At 42.3% G+C, this 20,520-nt stretch overlaps 1 protein-coding gene across 3 annotated transcripts in view; it reads left to right on the forward strand.

The window, feature by feature from the left end:
* The window catches only part of ptprja (protein tyrosine phosphatase receptor type Ja), a 157,668-nt gene that overhangs the window by 56,091 nt on the left and 81,057 nt on the right, over window positions 1-20,520 (forward strand). For 2 of the 3 annotated variants that reach the window (XM_059651918.1, XM_059651919.1), the window contains 2 exons: window positions 15,573-15,848; window positions 18,630-18,902. In XM_059651918.1, the coding sequence (XP_059507901.1) occupies window positions 15,573-15,848; window positions 18,630-18,902 (549 nt within the window). Of the gene's footprint in view, window positions 1-4,372; window positions 4,631-6,066; window positions 6,325-8,215; window positions 8,474-15,572; window positions 15,849-18,629; window positions 18,903-20,520 lie in introns of all 3 variants that reach the window. The other variant, XM_059651917.1, reaches the window with a different exon arrangement.

The following is a 20,520-nucleotide window of genomic DNA, read 5'->3' on the forward strand; positions in this document are numbered from 1 at the left end:
AAACTAGCTTGAAGTGTAAAAATGGGTATCAAGAGTTTCTCCGAGCGTATGTAAAGGAGAAGGGTATATTCATGGGAAGTTGGACCTCTAGATAGAGAGAGAGAGAGAGAGAGAGAGAATGGAAAATGAAGTGAACAAATGTTTTGCTTTTGTCTTCACACTGGAGAATAAAAAAGCGTCCAGAAATAGCAGCAAGTCAGGAGGTGGATGAGAGAGAGGAACTTGCTGAAATTATGATCACCAGGGAAGCAGTATTGCGCACATTACTGGGCCTGTGGACTGACAAGTCAGCCTAAGATCCTAAATGAGGTGGTGAATGACTGTTAATGTTTCAAGATTTGCTCAATTCTGGAAAGGTTCTGTAGCAAATATAACTAATGCATTCAAAAAGGGAGGGAGGCCAGACAACAGGAAATGATGGGACCATGTTAGAATTGTCATTAAGAAGGTTTAGGCTGGGCACTTAAAAAAGAAATCTCGGTCATGAGAAAGGCCAGCATGGCTTTGTGAAAGGGAAAGTATGTTTAACAATTGAAGGGTTTTGGAGGAGTAACATATGTGATGAATATGCTCTCCAGATGTGGGAGAGCCCATTGATGTACTGTATTTGGATTTCCAGCAGATAATTCACAAGGTGCCGTAAAAATGATGCTATGCAAAGTAGAAATACATGATGTAGGGAGTAACCTACTAACACGAATGGATAACACAGTATTCGCAAATGGATCTTTTACTGACTAGCAGTATGTGCCGAGTGGAGCCTGCAGAGGTTTATGCTGGGATGACAGTTTGTTGACCGGTCAAATCAGTGACCTACATAAACAGTGTGAAGACATGGTAGCTAAATTTGCAGCTGACCCAAAGATAAGTGACAAGTTATGTTGCAAGTAAGGCATAAGAAGTTGCAGACCAATATGGATAGGTTAAGTGACCATGCAAAAATTACCGTATAGGATATTCTGCGACAAGACATGAAATTGCTCATGAAGTACAAAATTGAACAATACCAGATGAGTCACTAAATGTTATATGCAGATGCAGCAAGTAATCAAAAAAGGTCAAAGGAATACTGTCTTTTTAAAATGAAATACTGTTCACTGTATTAGTCACCATATTTGAGGAAGGATGTAAATGTACTGGACACAATTCACTGGGAGTTTACAAAACTAATACCTGGAATGCTTGGTTTGTTTCATGATTTAATTTGATTTCTTATTTTCACATGTACCTAGGTGCAGTGAAAGGTTTTGTCTTGCATCCAGTCCAGGAAGAGCATTCCATTATAAAGTGCATTAGGACAATAGAACAGAGAGAAGAATACAGCGATCTTTTACTTATAAATTCTGTATCTGCTACTACCTGTCTCACTAACACCTGAAGAAGGACTGAGGCTCCAATGAAGGCAAGCGTTCCAAACATCAGCTTCACAGTCCTATCTATCAGCAAGTCTACCTTTTTAAGGAACTATGAACCTGCACTCCAAGATCTCTTTCTTCAACTCCCCAGGATCTTCCCATTAAGTGTATAAGTCCTGTCCCAATTTGCCTTTCCAAAATGCAGCACACCACAATTACCTAAAAAAAAAACTCCATCTGCCAGTCTTTGAACCATTGATGAAAATCCTGTTGTATTCTGAGGTAACCACCTTCACTGTCCAATTTTGGTGTCATCTACATTCTTACTAACCATACCTCTTATGTTCACTTCCAAGTCATTTATATGAATGACAAAAAGCTGTGGAACTAGCACCGATCCTTGTGCCCACCTCTGGTCACAGGCCCTCAGTCTGAAAAGTGACCTTTCACCACCACCCTCTGCTTTCTACCTTCAAACCAGTCCTGTATCCACATAGCTAGTTCTGTCTGTATTCTGTGTGACCTAACCTTGCGAATGCAGTCTACAGTCAGTGGATGGAAGGTTGGCTTGTGTGATGGACTGAGCTGTGCTCGCAACTCTCAGTAGTTTCTGACAGTCCTGGGCAGAGCAGTTGCCGTACCAAATGTGATGCAACTGGAGGGAATGCTTTCTTTGGTGTCTTTAAAAATGGGGCGGGGTGGTGGAGAAATGAGAAAAGGTTTACAGACTCTGGCTCCTTTCACTGAATTTTGGAAGAGAGAGAAATGACTTAATTGAAGGACATAAAATTGTAAAAGTGTCTTGACAAGATGGATGTGGAAAGGATGGTTTCTCTTCTGGATCAGTCCAGAACCAGAAGGAACTACTTAAAAGTTAGGAATGACACTTTCTCGAACAAAGAGAAGGAGATTTTTTGCTTCATCTGAAGGCTGTGCAACTTTGGAATGCTTCACTTCAGAAGGTAGTATTTTTAGGGTAGAGACAGATAGATTCTTACACATGGAAATCAAAAGTTATTGGGGTTGATGGGAATGTTGAATTGTGAAGGGGAGAATGTCCTTCTCTGCTTCTCATTGGTATGTTCACCTTTGTATGATTTGCTTCACTATTGTGCACCCTCGATCCAGAAGTGGGTAACTTTTTTTGAAAAAAAAATCCTATGGAGTGGTTAAGTTTTAAAGTTTGGACTGTTGTTTTTCCATTTTTTAACTTGTTTTACTTAACTATATATGGGCGTTGATATATCCAAATGATTCAATAACACAGTTGTTAAACAAACAGCTACGTGAAGCTGCAAAGAATCTAAATCCGAATGGGGTGGTTTAATTATTCAAAAATTTGTATTGTCTAAGGGCTTTACAAGCTTCGTATGTTGGATTAAGTTGGAAGGATCTCTTGGAAGGAGTTCGGCTTTTGCATGATGTTTGTGATGGCCAGTTCAATGTAATGGATTCAGATTGGAATGATGTGGATTGCCCTGCTGAGGTGTTCGCGGATCATAGACAGGAGGAGAGGAACAGGCAATATGCGGCTGATGATGTTCTCAACATCTGGTTTATTATTTGCAGAATCAAATACCAAGACCAATGTAACCCTTGTGAATTGCAACGGTACATTGATGGTCCCATCTCAGAGTACCCAATCAGACTACAAAGCTGACTGCAGGTGGAGATGACTGGAGATCCATCTTCAAGTAGCACTGTTTTGGATGAGTCTATGACAGTGGTGGATCTGAGCCCTGAGGAAAGGAGAATGTTGAGATTTTTCTCAAATTTGTGGATGGACTGTGGATTTGTTCACCAACGTGGCTTGCTCTTCAGAAGGGTGCTACTGTTGGAACTGCTACAGTGAGGTGTTAAGGTGTTTTTCTGTCATGAATTGTGCTGCAGTGTGGTTTACTAGACCATTTTCAGATGACAGTAAGATGCTGTTGTTTTGGTGGTAGCCTGGAAAAACATGAGGAAAATTAGTTCAGAGTGGCAGATTTTCTACCCTGAAGGTCATGAGTGAATTGTATGTTTTCTCTTTAACAGAAGTCAACAATAGTATCATGACCGTTATGATGTGGATTCACATTTTAATCCAGCTTTAATGAGTTAGAATAATGAATTCCAAGAGCTTCCACATGTCGGAGTTTGCACTTGTGACCACGGAAATTAACCTGGCCCTCTGAACGTGATGATCAAATGACTATAGTTGTGCAAATGGACATGTTTGTTCTCTTGGAGGGTAATGAATGCCCGCAGTTGTCTGCCCAAGAAGTTGTGGAGGCTAGGTCAACGAAAGTGTCAAAGAAGAGGTTCCGAGATCTCTCTTTATCAAGTGCTGTGCATTTGGCAGCTGTGCTCGGCTGGAATAAAAAAAGGACAAGCAGTCTGAGGGAGATCAGACATCACATTGTGTGGTGGGATGCTTGTCAGCTGAATGGCCTGTTCCTGCAGCTCGGACATGTGATTTTTTTATGGTCTGTGAGACACAACTGGTGATTCTCATTTCATCACATCAATAGGTTGGTGATGAAATGGTCGTTTTTTTTCTTTTTGAATTGTCATCAATGTACCTATCGATCCATTGTCAAGCTGACTACGATTGTTATTGAAGGTGCTGCTCATCATCTTAGCTTCATATCAGCAGTGAAGTGCAAAACTGAGATATCTGATTGCTGCAGTATGAGACACCAGTTAATTCGTCTCGGAGTTGAACAGTTAACCAGAATCAGTGAGGCAACTTGTTCACTTCCCTGACTTGATAAATGTCATTGACCGTAATAGCGAAAGTACCTTGAGGAGAGAGTTCACAAATGAATTGGTCAGGGCAATTCTGCATCTGGAGTAAGTTTAAAGGATCTCTTGTTATGTTATTGATGTGAAGTTTGTGATGGCCAGTTCAGCTTAATGGATTGAATTTGGAACGATATGGATTGGTCCTGCTGAGCATCTCATGGATTATGGACAGGAGTGGAGGAGCAGGCAATGTGAGGCTGATGTTATTGTCAAAATCTGATTACTATTTGCAGAGCCAAAGGCCATGACCAATGTAACCCTTGTGAATAGCAACACCACTTCAATTGCTCCGAGATGGGACAGTCATTCAGACGATGATGCTGGGTACGTGTCAGTGGAGCCAACTGGAGATCCATCTTCAAGTAGCACTGTTACTGATGGGTCTATAACAGTGGTGGATCTGAGCCCTGGGACCAATCACACATTCAACACGAGTGCACTTACAGCAGATTGGTCAACATCACTTCCAGTAACGGATTCTTTCCCAACAGGTAAGGAAACTGCTCAGTATGAACTTTGGATTGATGTGTTCTTTTGCGATCAAACTGGAGAGAGCCTGCCTTTCATACCTAAGAATGAACAGGACGATAAGATTAATTTCAAGCATTTTACTCTCCACTGAAACTGAGAATCTCCTGGTGGGAGATTGAGATTGTCAGACATTATCTTGCATTGTATCTGCAGAGAGTCTGAAGGTATATTTGTTCCATGATTATCGGATCATGGTGGAGGTCCCGTAGGGTACGGGAATGAAGTAAGGAATCTGCTGTGGAAAGTGAAGCACGTAGTGCAACTGGGCAACAGAATGAGATTTCTATTGAATTTATTGATGGAATGTGGTTACCATTGTTGATCACCAATACTGACCGTTTAGGACATTAAATGTTGTGGTTGCCTGTTAGAATGTTCCTGTGACATGGATAGTGAAGTTGTGAGGTTTGCTGGTCCATTTCAGAGGATTATTGAGATGCAGTTGTGCCACTGGTGAGCCTGGAGACATGTGGAGGTCCAACCAGTTCAAAATTGCAGATCTCCTTCCCTGAGTATTATTGGTGAATCAAGTATTTTGTTTTCTTTTGAATCAATAAACAAGACTTTGATGGCTTCCTCACTGGGATTCCCCAATAATTTCAGCTTTGAAAGTAAAGGCATCAGAACCCAACCAAACCTTTGGCTTTATGAATGAATTGACCCCTAATTCCATCAGCTGCTGTGTGACATATGTTTCAACCCCCTTCCACAGATACCAACCTGGGTGTCTGGGATTATTAGTCCAATGGCATTATCGCTGTCCTCTGAGACACAATCAGAGGTTCTGTCTTAGGGTTAATTGTATGAAATGTTACAAACCTATGGTTTGGCAGTGAAAGGATCTGCTCATATCTCATCAATACAGCATTCAACCTGCTGGTTCATTGAGGATGATTGATACAGAAAATACTGCAGGTAATGTTTTTATGTCAGCAATGAAGCAGAAGATAGCTGTATTAGCAGGTGAATTGTGGTTGCTGTGCTGCTGTCTGCACCGATTCTGTTACACCTTTGGTTATTGGGCAGCTGCAAGAAAAGATTCTCAAGGGTGTTGAACTGAAAGACTGACTGAGCGAGACCTGAAACAGACAAATGTGTCAATGTGTTTGCAGCCTTGGTTTGTGATACACTTTGAGCACTTAGAACAAGTTGGTCCTGAAGCAAGAGAGCCCAAGGAATTTCAACTGGACACTGCCATACCCAGGAGTAAGCTTAAAGGATCTGTCAGAAATTGGGCTATTGATGTGATATTTGTGATAGCCAATTTAGCTTATGTGGATCGGATTTGGAATAAAGTGCATTGGGCCTGCTGAGATTGTCATGGATGATGGGCAGGAGTGAAGGAGCAGGCAATGTGAGGCTGATGTTGTTGTCACCATCTGGTTACTGTTTACAGAACCAAAGGCCATGACCAATGTAACCCTTGTGAATAGCAACACCACTTCAATTACTCCGAGATGGGACAGTCATTCAGACTATGATGCTGGATATGTGTCAGTGGAGCCGACTGGAGATCCATCTTCAAGTAGCACTGTTACTGATGGGTCTATAACTGTGGTGGATCTGAGCCCTGGGACCAATCACACATTGAACACGAGTGCACTTACAGCAGATGGGGCAACATTATTTCCAGTAACAGATTCTTTTACAACAGGTAAGGAAGCTGCTCAGTATGGACTTTGGATTGATGTGTTCTTTGTGTTCATCACAAATGGATGAAACTGTCGAGAATGTCTCTCTTAATGTTCCGTCTCCACTGGAATGGGCTGAATAACATTAATTTGAAACAGTTTACTGACCAATGGAACTGAGGATCTCCTGGTGGGAGATTGAGATTATGTTAGACATTGTCTTGGATTGTATCTGCAAAGGGTCTGAAGTTATTATTATTCAGTGATTATCAGGTATTTCAGAATGGTGGTGAAGTACGTGTTATCTTCTGGAATGAAACATGGAATCTGCAGTGGAAGGTAAAACATGTGGTGCATTAGGAAACAGGATGAGGTTTCTGTTGAATTTATTTGTGGAATGTGGAGATCCTTGTTGATCGCAGTACCTCATTGTTCAGAAGCGTTACCTGTAGTAGCTGCATGCTACAGTGTTTTTCAGACATGTATAGTGAAATTGTCTGGCTTGCTCAAAAATTTCAGATGGTAATTAAGATGCAATCAGGTTGTGGTGAGTTTTTACAAGAGGTTTTGGAAGCTGCTCAAATGAACTTTGGACTGTTTTCTTTCTATTTGTCATTGTCACCTGGTCTCAAATGTTCTCTCTTTTCTACCTGGGACTAAACAAGAACAGAATGAATGAAATTAGTTTGAAATGTTGCACTGGTGAAACTTGAGTCCTCACATTGGAACGTTTGTGGTTTTGTTAGAAATGATCTTGGATTGAACCTGAAAAAGGTCTGAAGTCATATTTGCTCCATGACTGTCGGAACAGTCAGCATTGAAGTTAAGTGATTGGCAATTTTATTTTTTAAAGCTGGAATTAAGACCTCTAGCATAGGGTGGCATGGTGGCTCAGTGGTTTGCACAGCAGGTTCACAGCGCCAAGGACCTGGGTTCAAGTCCACCTTCGGGTGACTGTCCGGGGTTTGCACATTCTACCCGTGTCTGCGTGGGTTTCCTCTGAGTGCTCTGGTTTTATCCCACAGTCCAAAGATGTGCAGGTTTGGTGAATTGGCCATGCTAAATTGCCCTGTGGTTTCCAGGGGTATGTAAAATGAAATGCAGGGTTAGTGGATTCTTTTTGGTGGGGTGATGTGGACTTGTTGGGCCAAATGGCCTGTTTCCTCACTTTTCGGATTCTATGATACCAAACATACAGCTTTATGAATGAATTGATGTCAAATTCCATCTGCTGCTGTGTGACAGAGATTCAACCCACTTCCCCAGATATCAACCTGGGCATTATTGCTGTCCTCTGCGATGCGATCAGTGATTCTCTCTTTGGGTTAATTGCATGAAATTTTAACAACCTGTATGTTGGCAGTGAAAGGGTCGGTTCATTTCTCGTCGATACGGCATTTGATGCATCGGCTCACCGTTTTTGGAAATACTGCTGGTACTGTCTTTATGTCAGCAATGAAGCAGAAGATAGATGTATTGCAGGTGAATTGTGGTTACTGTGCTGTTCTGCGAACCAATTCTGTTACACCTTCGGTTATTGGGGATTGCAAGAAAAGATTCTGGAAGGTGTTAAAATGAAAGACCAACCTAGCCAGACCTGAAACAGACAAACGTGTCAACTTGTTCACAGCCTTGGCTTGTGATATGCATGGGCATTTAAAACAAACTGGTCCTGAAGCAGGAGAGCACAAGGAATTTTGACAGGACACTGCCACACCCAGGAGTAAGGTTAAGGGATCTGTCGTTGGAAGTTGGGTTATTGATGTGATGTTTGTGATAGCCAGTTCAGCTTAGTGGATCGGACTTAAATGGTACGGATTGGGCCTGCTGAGATTCTGCTGGATAATGGGCAGGAGTGGAGGAGCAGGCAATGTGAGGCTGATGCTGTTGTCACCATCTGGTTACTGTTTACAGAACCAAAGGACGTGGCCAATGTAACTCTTGTGAATAGCAACACCATTTCAATTACTCCAAGATGGGAGAGTCATTCAGACTATGATGCTGGGTACATGTCGGTGGAGCCGACTGGAGATCAATCTTCAAATAGCACTGTTACTGATGCGTCTATAACTGTGGTGGATCTGAGCCCTGGGACCAATCACACAATCAACACGAGTGCACTTACAGCAGATTGGACAACATCATTTCCAGTAACAGGTTCTTTCCCAACAGGTAAGGAAACTGCTCAGTATGAACTTTGGATTGATGTGTTCTTTTGCAATCAAACTGGAGAGAGCCTGTCTTTCATACCTAAGTATAAACAGGAACAGGACGATAAGATTAATTTGAAACATTTCACTCTCCTCTGAAACTGAGAATCTCCTGGTGGGAGATTGAGATTATGTTAGACATTATCTTGCTTTGTATCTGCAGAGGGTCTGAAGGTATATTTGTTCCATGATTATCGGATCATTCAGGATCATGGTGGAGGTCCCGTAGGGTACGGGAATGAAGTAAGGAATCTGCTGTGGAAAGTGAAGCACGTAGTGGAACTGGGCAACAGGATGAGATTTCTTTGAATTTATTGATGGAATGTGGTTACCATTGTTGATCACCAATACTGACCGTTTAGGACATTAAATGTTGTGGTTGCCTGTTAGAATGTTCCTGTGACATGGATAGTGAAGTTGTGAGGTTTGCTGGTCCATTTCAGAGGATTATTGAGATGCAGTTGTGCCGCTGGTGAGCCCGGAGACATGTGGAGGTCCAACCAGTTCAAAATTGCAGATCTCCTTCCCTGAGTATTATTGGTGAATCAAGTATTTTGTTTTCTTTTGAATCAATAAACAAGACTTTGATGGCTTCCTCACTGGGATTCCCCAATAATTTCAGCTTTGAAAGTAAAGGCATCAGAACCCAACCAAACCTTTGGCTTTATGAATGAATTGACCCCTAATTCCATCAGCTGCTGTGTGACATATGTTTCAACCCCCTTCCACAGATACCAACCTGGGTGTCTGGGATTATTAGTCCAATGGCATTATCGCTGTCCTCTGAGACACAATCAGAGGTTCTGTCTTAGGGTTAATTGTATGAAATGTTACAAACCTATGGTTTGGCAGTGAAAGGATCTGCTCATATCTCATCAATACAGCATTCAACCTGCTGGTTCATTGAGGATGATTGATACAGAAAATACTGCAGGTAATGTTTTTATGTCAGCAATGAAGCAGAAGATAGCTGTATTAGCAGGTGAATTGTGGTTGCTGTGCTGCTGTCTGCACCGATTCTGTTACACCTTTGGTTATTGGGCAGCTGCAAGAAAAGATTCTCAAGGGTGTTGAACTGAAAGACTGACTGAGCGAGACCTGAAACAGACAAATGTGTCAATGTGTTTGCAGCCTTGGTTTGTGATATACTTTGAGCACTTAGAACAAGTTGGTCCTGAAGCAAGAGAGCCCAAGGAATTTCAACTGGACACTGCCATACCCAGGAGTAAGCTTAAAGGATCTGTCAGAAATTGGGCTATTGATGTGATATTTGTGATAGCCAATTTAGCTTATGTGGGATAATGGGAACTGCAGATGCTGGAGATTCCAAGATAATAAAATGTGAGGCTGGATGAACACAGCAGGCCAAGCAGCATCTCAGGAGCACAAAAGCTGACGTTTCGGGCCTAGACCCTTCATCAGAGAGGGGGATGGGGGGAGGGAACTGGAATAAATAGGGAGAGAGGGGGAGGCGGACCGAAGATGGAGAGTAAAGAAGATAGGTGGAGAAGGTGTGGGTGGGGAGGTAGGGAGGGGATAGGTCAGTCCAGGGAAGACGGACAGGTCAAGGAGGTGGGATGAGGTTAGTAGGTGGCTGGGGGTGCGGCTTGGGGTGGGAGGAAGGGATGGGTGAGAGGAAGAACCGGTTAGGGAGGCAGAGACAGGTTGGACTGGTTTTGGGATGCAGTGGGTGGGGGGGAAGAGCTGGGCTGGTTGTGTGGTGCAGTGGGGGGAGGGGATGAACTGGGCTGGTTTAGGGATGCAGTGGGGGAGGGGGAGACCTTGAAACTGGTGAAGTCCACATTGATACCATATGGCTGCAGGGTTCCCAGGCGGAATATGAGTTGCTGTTCCTGCAACCTTCGGGTGGCATCATTGTGGCAGTGCAGGAGGCCCATGATGGACACGTCATCAAGAGAATGGGAGGGGGAGTGGAAACGGTTTGCGACTGGGAGGTGCAGTTGTTTGTTGCGAACTGAGCGGAGGTGTTCTCTGCACATCTGCCAATGTGGTATACTGCATCCACTGTACCCGGTGCGGCTTTCTCTACATTGGGGAAACCAAGCGGAGGCTCGGGGGCCGCTTTGCAGAACACCTCCGCTCAGTTCGCAACAAACAACTGCACCTCCCAGTCGCAAACCGTTTCCACTCCCCCTCCCATTCTCTTGATGACGTGTCCATCATGGGCCTCCTGCACTGCCACAATGATGCCACCCGAAGGTTGCAGGAACAGCAACTCATATTCCGCCTGGGAACCCTGCAGCCATATGGTATCAATGTGGACTTCACCAGTTTCAAGGTCTCCCCCTCCCCCACTGCATCCCTAAACCAGCCCAGTTCATCCCCTCCCCCCACTGCACCACACAACCAGCCCAGCTCTTCCCCCCCACCCACTGCATCCCAAAACCAGTCCAACCTGTCTCTGCCTCCCTAACCGGTTCTTCCTCTCACCCATCCCTTCCTCCCACCCCAAGCCGCACCCCCAGCCACCTACTAACCTCATCCCACCTCCTTGACCTGTCCGTCTTCCCTGGACTGACCTATCCCCTCCCTACCTCCCCACCCACACCTTCTCCACCTATCTTCTTTACTCTCCATCTTCGGTCCGCCTCCCCCTCTCTCCCTATTTATTCCAGTTCCCTCCCCCCATCCCCCTCTCTGATGAAGGGTCTAGGCCCGAAACGTCAGCTTTTGTGCTCCTGAGATGCTGCTTGGCCTGCTGTGTTCATCCAGCCTCACATTTTATTATCTTAGCTTATGTGGATCGGATTTGGAATAAAGTGCATTGGGCCTGCTGAGATTGTCATGGATGATGGGCAGGAGTGAAGGAGCAGGCAATGTGAGGCTGATGTTGTTGTCACCATCTGGTTACTGTTTACAGAACCAAAGGCCATGACCAATGTAACCCTTGTGAATAGCAACACCACTTCAATTACTCCGAGATGGGACAGTCATTCAGACTATGATGCTGGATATGTGTCAGTGGAGCCGACTGGAGATCCATCTTCAAGTAGCACTGTTACTGATGGGTCTATAACTGTGGTGGATCTGAGCCCTGGGACCAATCACACATTGAACACGAGTGCACTTACAGCAGATGGGGCAACATTATTTCCAGTAACAGATTCTTTTACAACAGGTAAGGAAGCTGCTCAGTATGGACTTTGGATTGATGTGTTCTTTGTGTTCATCACAAATGGATGAAACTGTCGAGAATGTCTCTCTTAATGTTCCGTCTCCACCGGAATGGGCTTATTAACATTGGTCAGTAAAATGTTTCAAATTAATGTTAATGTTAATAAGCCCATTCTGGTGGAGAGGGAATATTAAAGAGAGATATTCCTACCAGTTTCATCCATTTGTGATGAACACAAAGAACACATCAATCCAAAGTCCATACTGAGCAGCTTCCTTACCTGTTACTGGAAATGATGTAGTTCCATCTGCTGTAAGTGCACGCGTGTTGAATGTGCGATTGGTCCCAGGGCTCAGATCCACCACTGTTATGGACCCATCAGTAACAGTGCTATTTGAAGATGGATCTCCAGTCGGCTCCACCGACACGTACCCAGTATCATAGTTCGATTGACTGTCCCATCTCGGAGTAATTGAAGTGGTGTTGCTATTCACAAGGGTTACATTGGTCACGTCCTTTGGTTCTGTAAACAGTAACCAGATGGTGACAACAACATCAGCCTCACATTGCCTGCTCCTCCATTCCTACCCATTATCCAGCAGAATCTCAGCAGGTCAAATCCATACCATTTTAACTCCGATGCACTACGCTGAACTGGCCATCATAAACATCACATCAACAAATCCTTTAACCTTGGGAGTGGCGCTGTCCAGTTTTAAATGCCCATATATATCACAAGCCAAGACTTTCGACAAGTTGACACGTTTGTCTGTTTCGGGTCTGGCTCAGTCTGTTTTTCATTTCAACACCTTTGACACCCTGTTTTCGCAGCTGCCCAATAACCGAGGGTGTAACAGAATTGGCTCACATGACAGCACAGTAACCACAATTCAAACACCATTTGCAGTGAGTCTACACGCTGTTACCATCTGACACCATTTCCAATAACCAAATCAGCAAGAAACATGAAGGCACAGGATAGACCGAAGGGCTAGGAATTAACGATATATTGTACAGGATGAGAAAATAGGCAGGGCAAGTTTAGAATAATAATTAACAGGCTGCATGAGCTTGGATGAGTTCTGTGAACACTCCCATGTGTGCTGCAGACAGCACAATTTAAAAAAAACTTGTTTTCTGCACAACCTAGCAGTTTCGTCTACTGCATCTGTGACACAGTATAAGGGAGACAGACAGTTTTGTTCAAAGCTGCTGCTGGATCTCGCTTCAGCTTGGAATTGTGAATAATGTCAGGGATGAGCCTAAAGCTCCAGACCAGCCATCAGTTGAGGGATCCCTGACAGGTAAAAGGACATGAGATTTGTTGCTTTTTCTAGAAAGGCATGAGACTGGTTGATTTTTTTTTTACTTTTTCCCCTTCCATTTATCATTACAACTATAATCATTTATTGTTACCATTACTATCAATTATTATTACTTAATTAACATTCATATTTAAGCAAATTGCTATCGGTGAGCTTTCCCTTAATGATAATTTACTTGAATCTGACAAGAACTGCTTGGATACACATGCTGTGAAACCCCCAGTGTTTGTACCCAAGGTCAATGGACTTCAAAAGATGTTAGAAATACAGTTAGTTTGATGGGAACAGACATAATCAAATGTTTCAGTCAATATTGTAAACAACACGCTTTAACTGTCAAAATAGTAATCGTTGAAAATACTTGGGAAGAGATACAGATATAGGGATTCATGGACTTGCAGATGAACCTCTGAACAATGCTGTATCATTATCCCAGCCTTTATAGTACCCAGCCTCCAGGGCTGCTTCATTCTGAAGACCAGTGGACGCTCATTCAGTTATCGCTTCCTCTTGACTGGGCACTGGTTGGTCTTATTTCTTTGATCACTTCTGTTGAAAAGATCATTTGACAATGAAATTCCAGTAAATGGCAAAGTTGCATCATTGAATAAGATCTATGGCCATGTCACGTCATAAACAGTATAACAAGGTCTTGAGATTGTTTCTGTGCCACTAGAAGAATTTTTGCTTTGTTATGCTAGCTACCAGTCCCAACTTGTTCTCCCTATACACTTCTCTCATTTGCTTCCTCAAATCCCTGCTGAGCCTTATACTCAGCCTGGTCCCCACTTGTTAGCAGCCTGACTCTGTCATAAACACACTTTTTCTCCTTCATCTTAGCCCCTATTCTCACCAGCCAAGGAGAGCTAGATCTGTTTGCCTTAGAATTCTCCTTTGACTGTACTTGATCTGTTTCTTCTTAAAGGCAGCATATTGTTCAGTGACATCATTGCCTGCCAGTCTTTGGTCCTAGTTTATCCAGACTGGGTTTATTCATTGCGTTTGCTTTCTGTTAATCATAGGCTTTCGTTCTGTTTGTTAGGCTTTCTTTTTGCTCTTTATACTTTGTGATAGCAAGCCTCATCCTTCTGATGTGATTATCACCATTCCCTAAATGTTCTGCTGCTGGCATATGACCCACTTGGGCCTACCTCAATAGAATAACGCCTAGCAATGTCTCTTCCTCTTTTGGATTTGAAACATACTACTGTAACATTTCTTCTCAACGCTTATTAGAATTTTCCCCTTTTCACTCCCACTATTCCTGTTTATTATTGGATTATTAATGTCCACTACTGTAACTATAATGGCCCCTCTCTAATTTCCTTACAAATTTATTCATCCATCCCTTTGCCACTAGCCAGTGGCTTATAGACTTCATGGAGTACTTGCAACTTATGTTGCTCCTTAACTCTGGGTCACGTCCTGTCCATTTCTCTCTCATCCTTCTACTAACTCCTGCTAGCCAGTTCTTTTGATCAAGTCTGTGCGGTCTAATTATCGATCTAAGGTGAATACATTCTTATCCATTCTGTGGTCACTGAGTGTTACACTAAACTATTGGGCTCTACTAGCTGCTTGTGGTAAAGTGCCTTGGAGACAAATACCCTTATAACTTCCAGTTTGACATCAGGATGTGGTGGCCATTACTTTTGCCCTGTGGTTTATGAAGCCTTGGAAGGAGACTATAGTGAATGCTCTGGAAGGAGTGAGATTTCATACGGCAAGCCAAGTGCAAGTCAATGTTACAGGACTGAAGGATGCATGCAGAGTTTGCAGCATAATGTAATTTACCTCTGACATGGTCACAAGGGGAAATTTGGAGATGAGAACGTAAACTGTTTAGTTTGCATAGCTAAAATTTGTGGTGGCATAGAATTATAACTCATGAAGTGTGCTTGTAGTTTTTTGCTAAGAAACTGATCACATTGCCATTCCCTTCAGTGTTGGTGTCAGTAACCTTTTCACACTGGAAATCCTAACAGGTTGCACTGAACTGTGAAAGTGGAGGAGCATACTCTCTTTATTTTAACCTCCACAATGACTGCCTGCCTGCCTGCCATAGAATTGATCTTGCTGCAATTGAAGACTATTTGACCATTTTCTACCTATTGAAATGTGAGGGTGTCTGTTTGTTTCATTTCTGTTCATTCAAATTACTTTTAAATATTTAATCCTTACATTTTCTTTCTAATGACATGCAGTTGTTTGTTTGTATGATATGTAGAGTCATTTGAAATTAAAGTGACTCTGCTATGATTGAAAGCTGATCTTTTAATATTTTCCTGTATCACGTCTTCCTTCCATTCCTTTTCTGTCTCCTCATCATGAACTCCATCCGCTGCCACCTTGGTTCTTGGTTTTCATTTTCCCCTACAACCTGCAGTCATGGTGTCTTTATATACAAAAAAAAACCTCAATTGCTACCTACAGCTTTTCCTTATTTTTATATGCTTTTGTACCTTGGATATCTGGTGCATTATGCTTTACTTTCCCTTTTGTCAAATTTTCCTATTACAAAGAAATCAGTTGAGACATTTCTTGCACGCTGCTGTAAGCAACTGTTTGTTGAAAAAAGATGGTGTAACTGTTTCCAACAGAGCCCAATCCAGTACTGAATGTTACAGTGGTGGACGCTGGCACCAACTTTGTAACCCTGATTTGGATGCTACCATCAGATCATAAAGAAGGGTATGAGTACATGGTGCTGACCAGGGGAAACCCAGCCCCTTCTGGTGAGAATGAAAACATAACTGTGAAAAGTGCGAATGCTACTATCAAAGGACTGACATCTGGAACCAAGTATAATTTTACTGTGATAACACTGGCAGCAGATGGGACTCAGTCAACTGAGGTGATGGAATCTAACTACACAAGTAAGTGTTTGTTCTAGGTAGATCAAATGAGATCTGAATAAACCTATTTTCTTAATCTTTACCATTTCTATGATCACTCGTTTTACTGTCTGCATGAAACATTGGTGAGCCTGCTTTCTGTATCATTTGTTATCTTTTATTGAGTTACTTCACAAGTGCTGTGAGTTCGGTATAAAGTCTTTTAAGTACCAAAAGTGCGCTGTTATGATTTGTATATTGCTAACTTTTAAATTTTATTTTGTTGGTCAATTTATTGCACCAAGATATGTCAACTAGAATAGGTTTTAAGGAAAAATAGAAATCCCAAGTGGATACAACATGTTGAAAGTCTGTTACTAGCCGTGATGTTAGATTGTTCAAAGTAGCCAACCTGGCTGGCTTAAAAGCACTGTAGTGTTTATTGAGAATGTTGTTTATTCAAACTTTATTGCAGTGCTCGAGTATATATTTAATCTACCTTCAGTGTATTACTGGAACTTTATTGGAGCTTATTATGCTCCCGCTTCATTGGTCAGACCTTTGAGTATAAAAGTAGGGACGTTATGTTGAGTTTGTACAGGATATTCGTGAGGCCTCTTCAGGAGTCCTGTGTGCAGTTCTGGTCGCCCTGTAACAGGAAGGATATTATTAAACTGGAGAAGGTTCAGAAAGGATTTACCAGGGTGTTGCTTGGAAAGATGGGCTTGAAATATAAAAATGAACTGGGACTATTTTTCACTGGAGTGTAGGAGGTTGAGGGGGTGACCTTTATAAAATCAGGAGGGATGTAGATAAGATGAATGGGAAGGGTCTTTTGCCTGGAGTGGGTGAGTTCAAAACTAAGGGACCTATTTTTAAGGTGAGAGGAGAAAGATTGAGAAGGGATATGAGGCACAGCTTTTTTTTTTGACACAGTGGTTCAGCTGTGGAATGAACTGCCAGAGAAAGTGGTGAACACGGGTACAGTTACAACATATGGGTGGCACAGTGCCTCAGTGGTTAGCACTGCTGCCTCACAGCACCAGGGACCTGGGTTCAATTCCACCTTCAAGTAATTGTGGAGTTTGCACATTGTCCTTGTGTCTGCCTGGGTTTCCTCCCGCAGTCCAAAGATGTGCAGGGTAGGTGGATTGGCCATGCTAAATTGCCCGTAGTGTCCAGAGATGATTGGGTGAAACATGGAGAAATGCAGGGGGAGGGGAATGAGTCTGGGTGGGATGCTCTTCAGCGGGGTAGTGTGGACTTCCTGGGCCAAATGGCCTATTTCCAAACTGTAGGGATTCTATGATAACATTTAAAAGATATTTGGATAAGTATATGAATAGGAAGGGTTTGGATGAATATGGGCCCAGCACAGGCAGGTGGGAATAGCTTTCTCCTGCTCTATTAGGGAGGGATTTTAAAAAAAAACAGGGTAATTCTCCACTAACCTAATAAAATTTCTTCCACAGCCCTGACCAAGTTAGCATGTTGATTTCAGTTTTGGGATTTTGCTATGTGCAAAATTGACTGGTTGCATTTGCCAAAATATTGGTCATCTTTACAGAAAGAAGTTGATTGTGAAGGGTCATGGTACGTTCCAAGAGCGTGACACACAAGTGACCAATAAAAATTGCTCAGAATATTCAGCAGGTTGACAGCATCTCTGAGGGAAGCAGATTTATCAAAAACAGAAATGGTTGGAGAAACCCAAGGCTAGCAGCATCTGTGGAGAGAAAGCACAGTTACAGTCCAGTCACCCCCTCTTCAGGCCAGATTTATCAGGTCAATTCGATGACTTTTTAGCGAAACTAGTAAACATTAGAGAGCATAGTGTTTAAAGCAACTGAGGAGGTCTAGAGGGACAGTTGGATAATGTGAAAAGAACCAAATGGAAGGTTTGTGATTGGGTTGAAGGTAGGACTGCTCATATGTCCAAAAGAGATGAGGGTACATGTAAGAGGGGCTGGCAGTGCAACAATGAGGAAAACGTGTGTGAGAATTTTGCTGCAAATGGCCACGGCATCTGCTGCTCAAAATAATGGAATTGTTGGTTGTGGTCTCCTGGTTTAGTTCATTGGGAAGCCTGAATTAGAAAAGTTGTCAATTGGGCTCCCATAAACTTCCTAATAGCCTGGGAGGGAGGAATTAGTGTGTTCCGAAAGAAAACCGGATGGGAATGTTCAGAACCACAGTTGCCCCATTAGGCTTTTTCCTCTCCATGTTTGAGGGAACCATTTGACTTCATGCATCAGTCCTACCATCCTAGGAATCAGTGTTGGATATTGCATATCAGTGAGTTGAGATTAGATAATATTAGGATGTATTGCATGAAAAATCCTTCACTGGTGAGAATCTTGTCTTGCTGTTCAACACTTGGTTGAAGAGTGGGACTTTTCACTTTTGATGGTGAGAAGCTTCACACTTCTGACTTTGATTCTCCCAACTCTGCTAGTGTCCACTTCATGGAATATTCCATCCAGGGTTCTGGTTGGAAACTGCAAAAACCTTTCTAGTAGAGATAAAGCCGTTTCTGTTCATAGTCTGTCCCTTTGCTCCTGCTTTTTTCTTGCAGCTAAACATTGTGTTGCTGGTTCTTTATAAGGCTGATCATAACCTTCCATCAGAGAAAATCCAGCAAATGCACATTTTTGTGATTGATCCTGAATTTCTATGTAATCCTGAGTTACTTTACCTTCATTCAACTAAAGTGAATAGTTTTACAACAAGCGCAAGTAAAAATTTCAGCGCCCTTCCACATTGTCCATAAGTGCTTTAATTCTACTGGTTAAAGGTTCTAAACACATTCTCTCATCTGTGCAGGACCTGTCCAGATACCACAGGGGAATATTACGGTTGAAAACAATGACACGACAGACACTTTAATTGTTTCCTGGGTTTCTCCTTCTGGCAATGTGGAGAAATTCTTTGTCGTTCTTCTGAATAGCTCAAACATTGAACTTCAAACCATCAGCAAAGATACCGTAATGCCTGTAGAATTCCACGATCTTCAACCTGGGCGAGAGTACAACATCATTGTGATTACAAGCAGTGGACCTTTCAATGTTGCTTCTGACAGTAAGCTTGGTATAACAGGTACGTGAAATGTAAACACACAAAAGCTGGTTTAGATTGAATCTGTTTAACTGTAATATGAGAGGTTTCGTCGTCTTAGAAGTTATAAACATTAGCAAGAATTCACCATCTGCCAAGAGCTCTGAAGCATTTAAGTTTTCACTGGTGTAGAAAGCTACACGGTGTCCTTTTAGTAGAACAAAGTCACTGCAGTGGAGTCTTTGATTGCACGGAGGCTTTATAACAACAGAAGGTTAATCATTTGAACATGTGAACTCTGCTGCGACATTTATGCATTACTATTAACGAGTATTTTGACAAATTTCTTGACATGTGTATAGCGTCAGGACCGTGAGCCCCCAGAACCTGTGAATCTAGCCAAAGAAGACAGCAGTATCTTGTGCTAATTTAATACAAACAAATTTCACCTAATTTTAGCCATTGATCTTTTACTGGAGGGTTGCAAACCAACCATCATGACACAATGATATTTAACTATTAAATTTGACAGAAGCATGTCTCCTGAAAACACACCACGTGAAACTTGGCATTGTATGGCAGCAACTGTCAACTGAGATGGGTGTACAAAATATTTTGTTTACACCTATTCTTAAGTTCACTTTTATCCAGAGTAAGAAAGGAAAAACATATATCATTCCTTCCCTATCCTACTGCCGTTCTTGCCCACACATTGGAATCTCTAAATTAGTTCAAAAATACACAAACCAATTGTGAGTTGCTTTTTCTGCAAAACAAGCTGATGGAGTGAGCATGGAACGTTCAATATATTTCTTACTACCTGCAGTAACTAAGATTCCATTTTATTGAGTTTCGTGAAGTGAATTTTACTTGCAGTTTATTTTGGATTAGAGCTGTTGTAGCACAATGGCTAGCCTAGGTTCAAGTCCCACTCCAAGACTTGACGATCGAGCAAAGTCAAGTATCCACCTGTACTTCCTTACACCTATCAACAATAGGAGTTTAAGAGTTGGCAACATTCCTGATCAGACATGTGATGGAAATAAGTTGGAGCCCCCTACCATCTCTGTTCAGAGCTCTGGACCCACAACCCTGACGCCAGAATGTTACAAAGTGAAAATGTGTCTGCAACAACCTGGACTGCTTGGTCAATGGGTCGAGAAGGTATAAGGGTCACTCATTCAGCTGTATGGTTGATGTGGCTCAGATTGGTTCCAACAGCATGGGGTTAAATACTATTCTGGCTCACATGTTGCACTCATCAGTATTCATTGGCTTTCTGTCTTACCTTGACTACTAGCCTGGCAGTATCTTCATTATAAAAATCTCACTCTTATTTTCAAATTCATGATTTTACTTTGTCAACCTTGTAACCTTGTTCCATGATAAAATTTTTCATGATCTCTGTATGACTCTATGAATCTTTGACTCTATGACTCTACACAGAGAGTGAACTGCAAGTATGACTCTGCAGTGTCCAGTTCTAGTCTTGTGGGTAACCCTGGTTTAAATTATTCCACCATGACAGAGCATAGCAAGATTCATAACAAGATAGCTGAATTAAGTACACCAAAACAGATAAATTAGTTCAATCTGGTGGACAACACCAAATAGGATGTTTGACTCTTAGAAAACTGAAGAAAAGTGAGAAAGCAAATGT

Source organism: Stegostoma tigrinum, chromosome 17 (assembly GCF_030684315.1).
Source record: "Stegostoma tigrinum isolate sSteTig4 chromosome 17, sSteTig4.hap1, whole genome shotgun sequence".
Taxonomy (NCBI): Eukaryota; Metazoa; Chordata; class Chondrichthyes; order Orectolobiformes; family Stegostomatidae; genus Stegostoma; species Stegostoma tigrinum.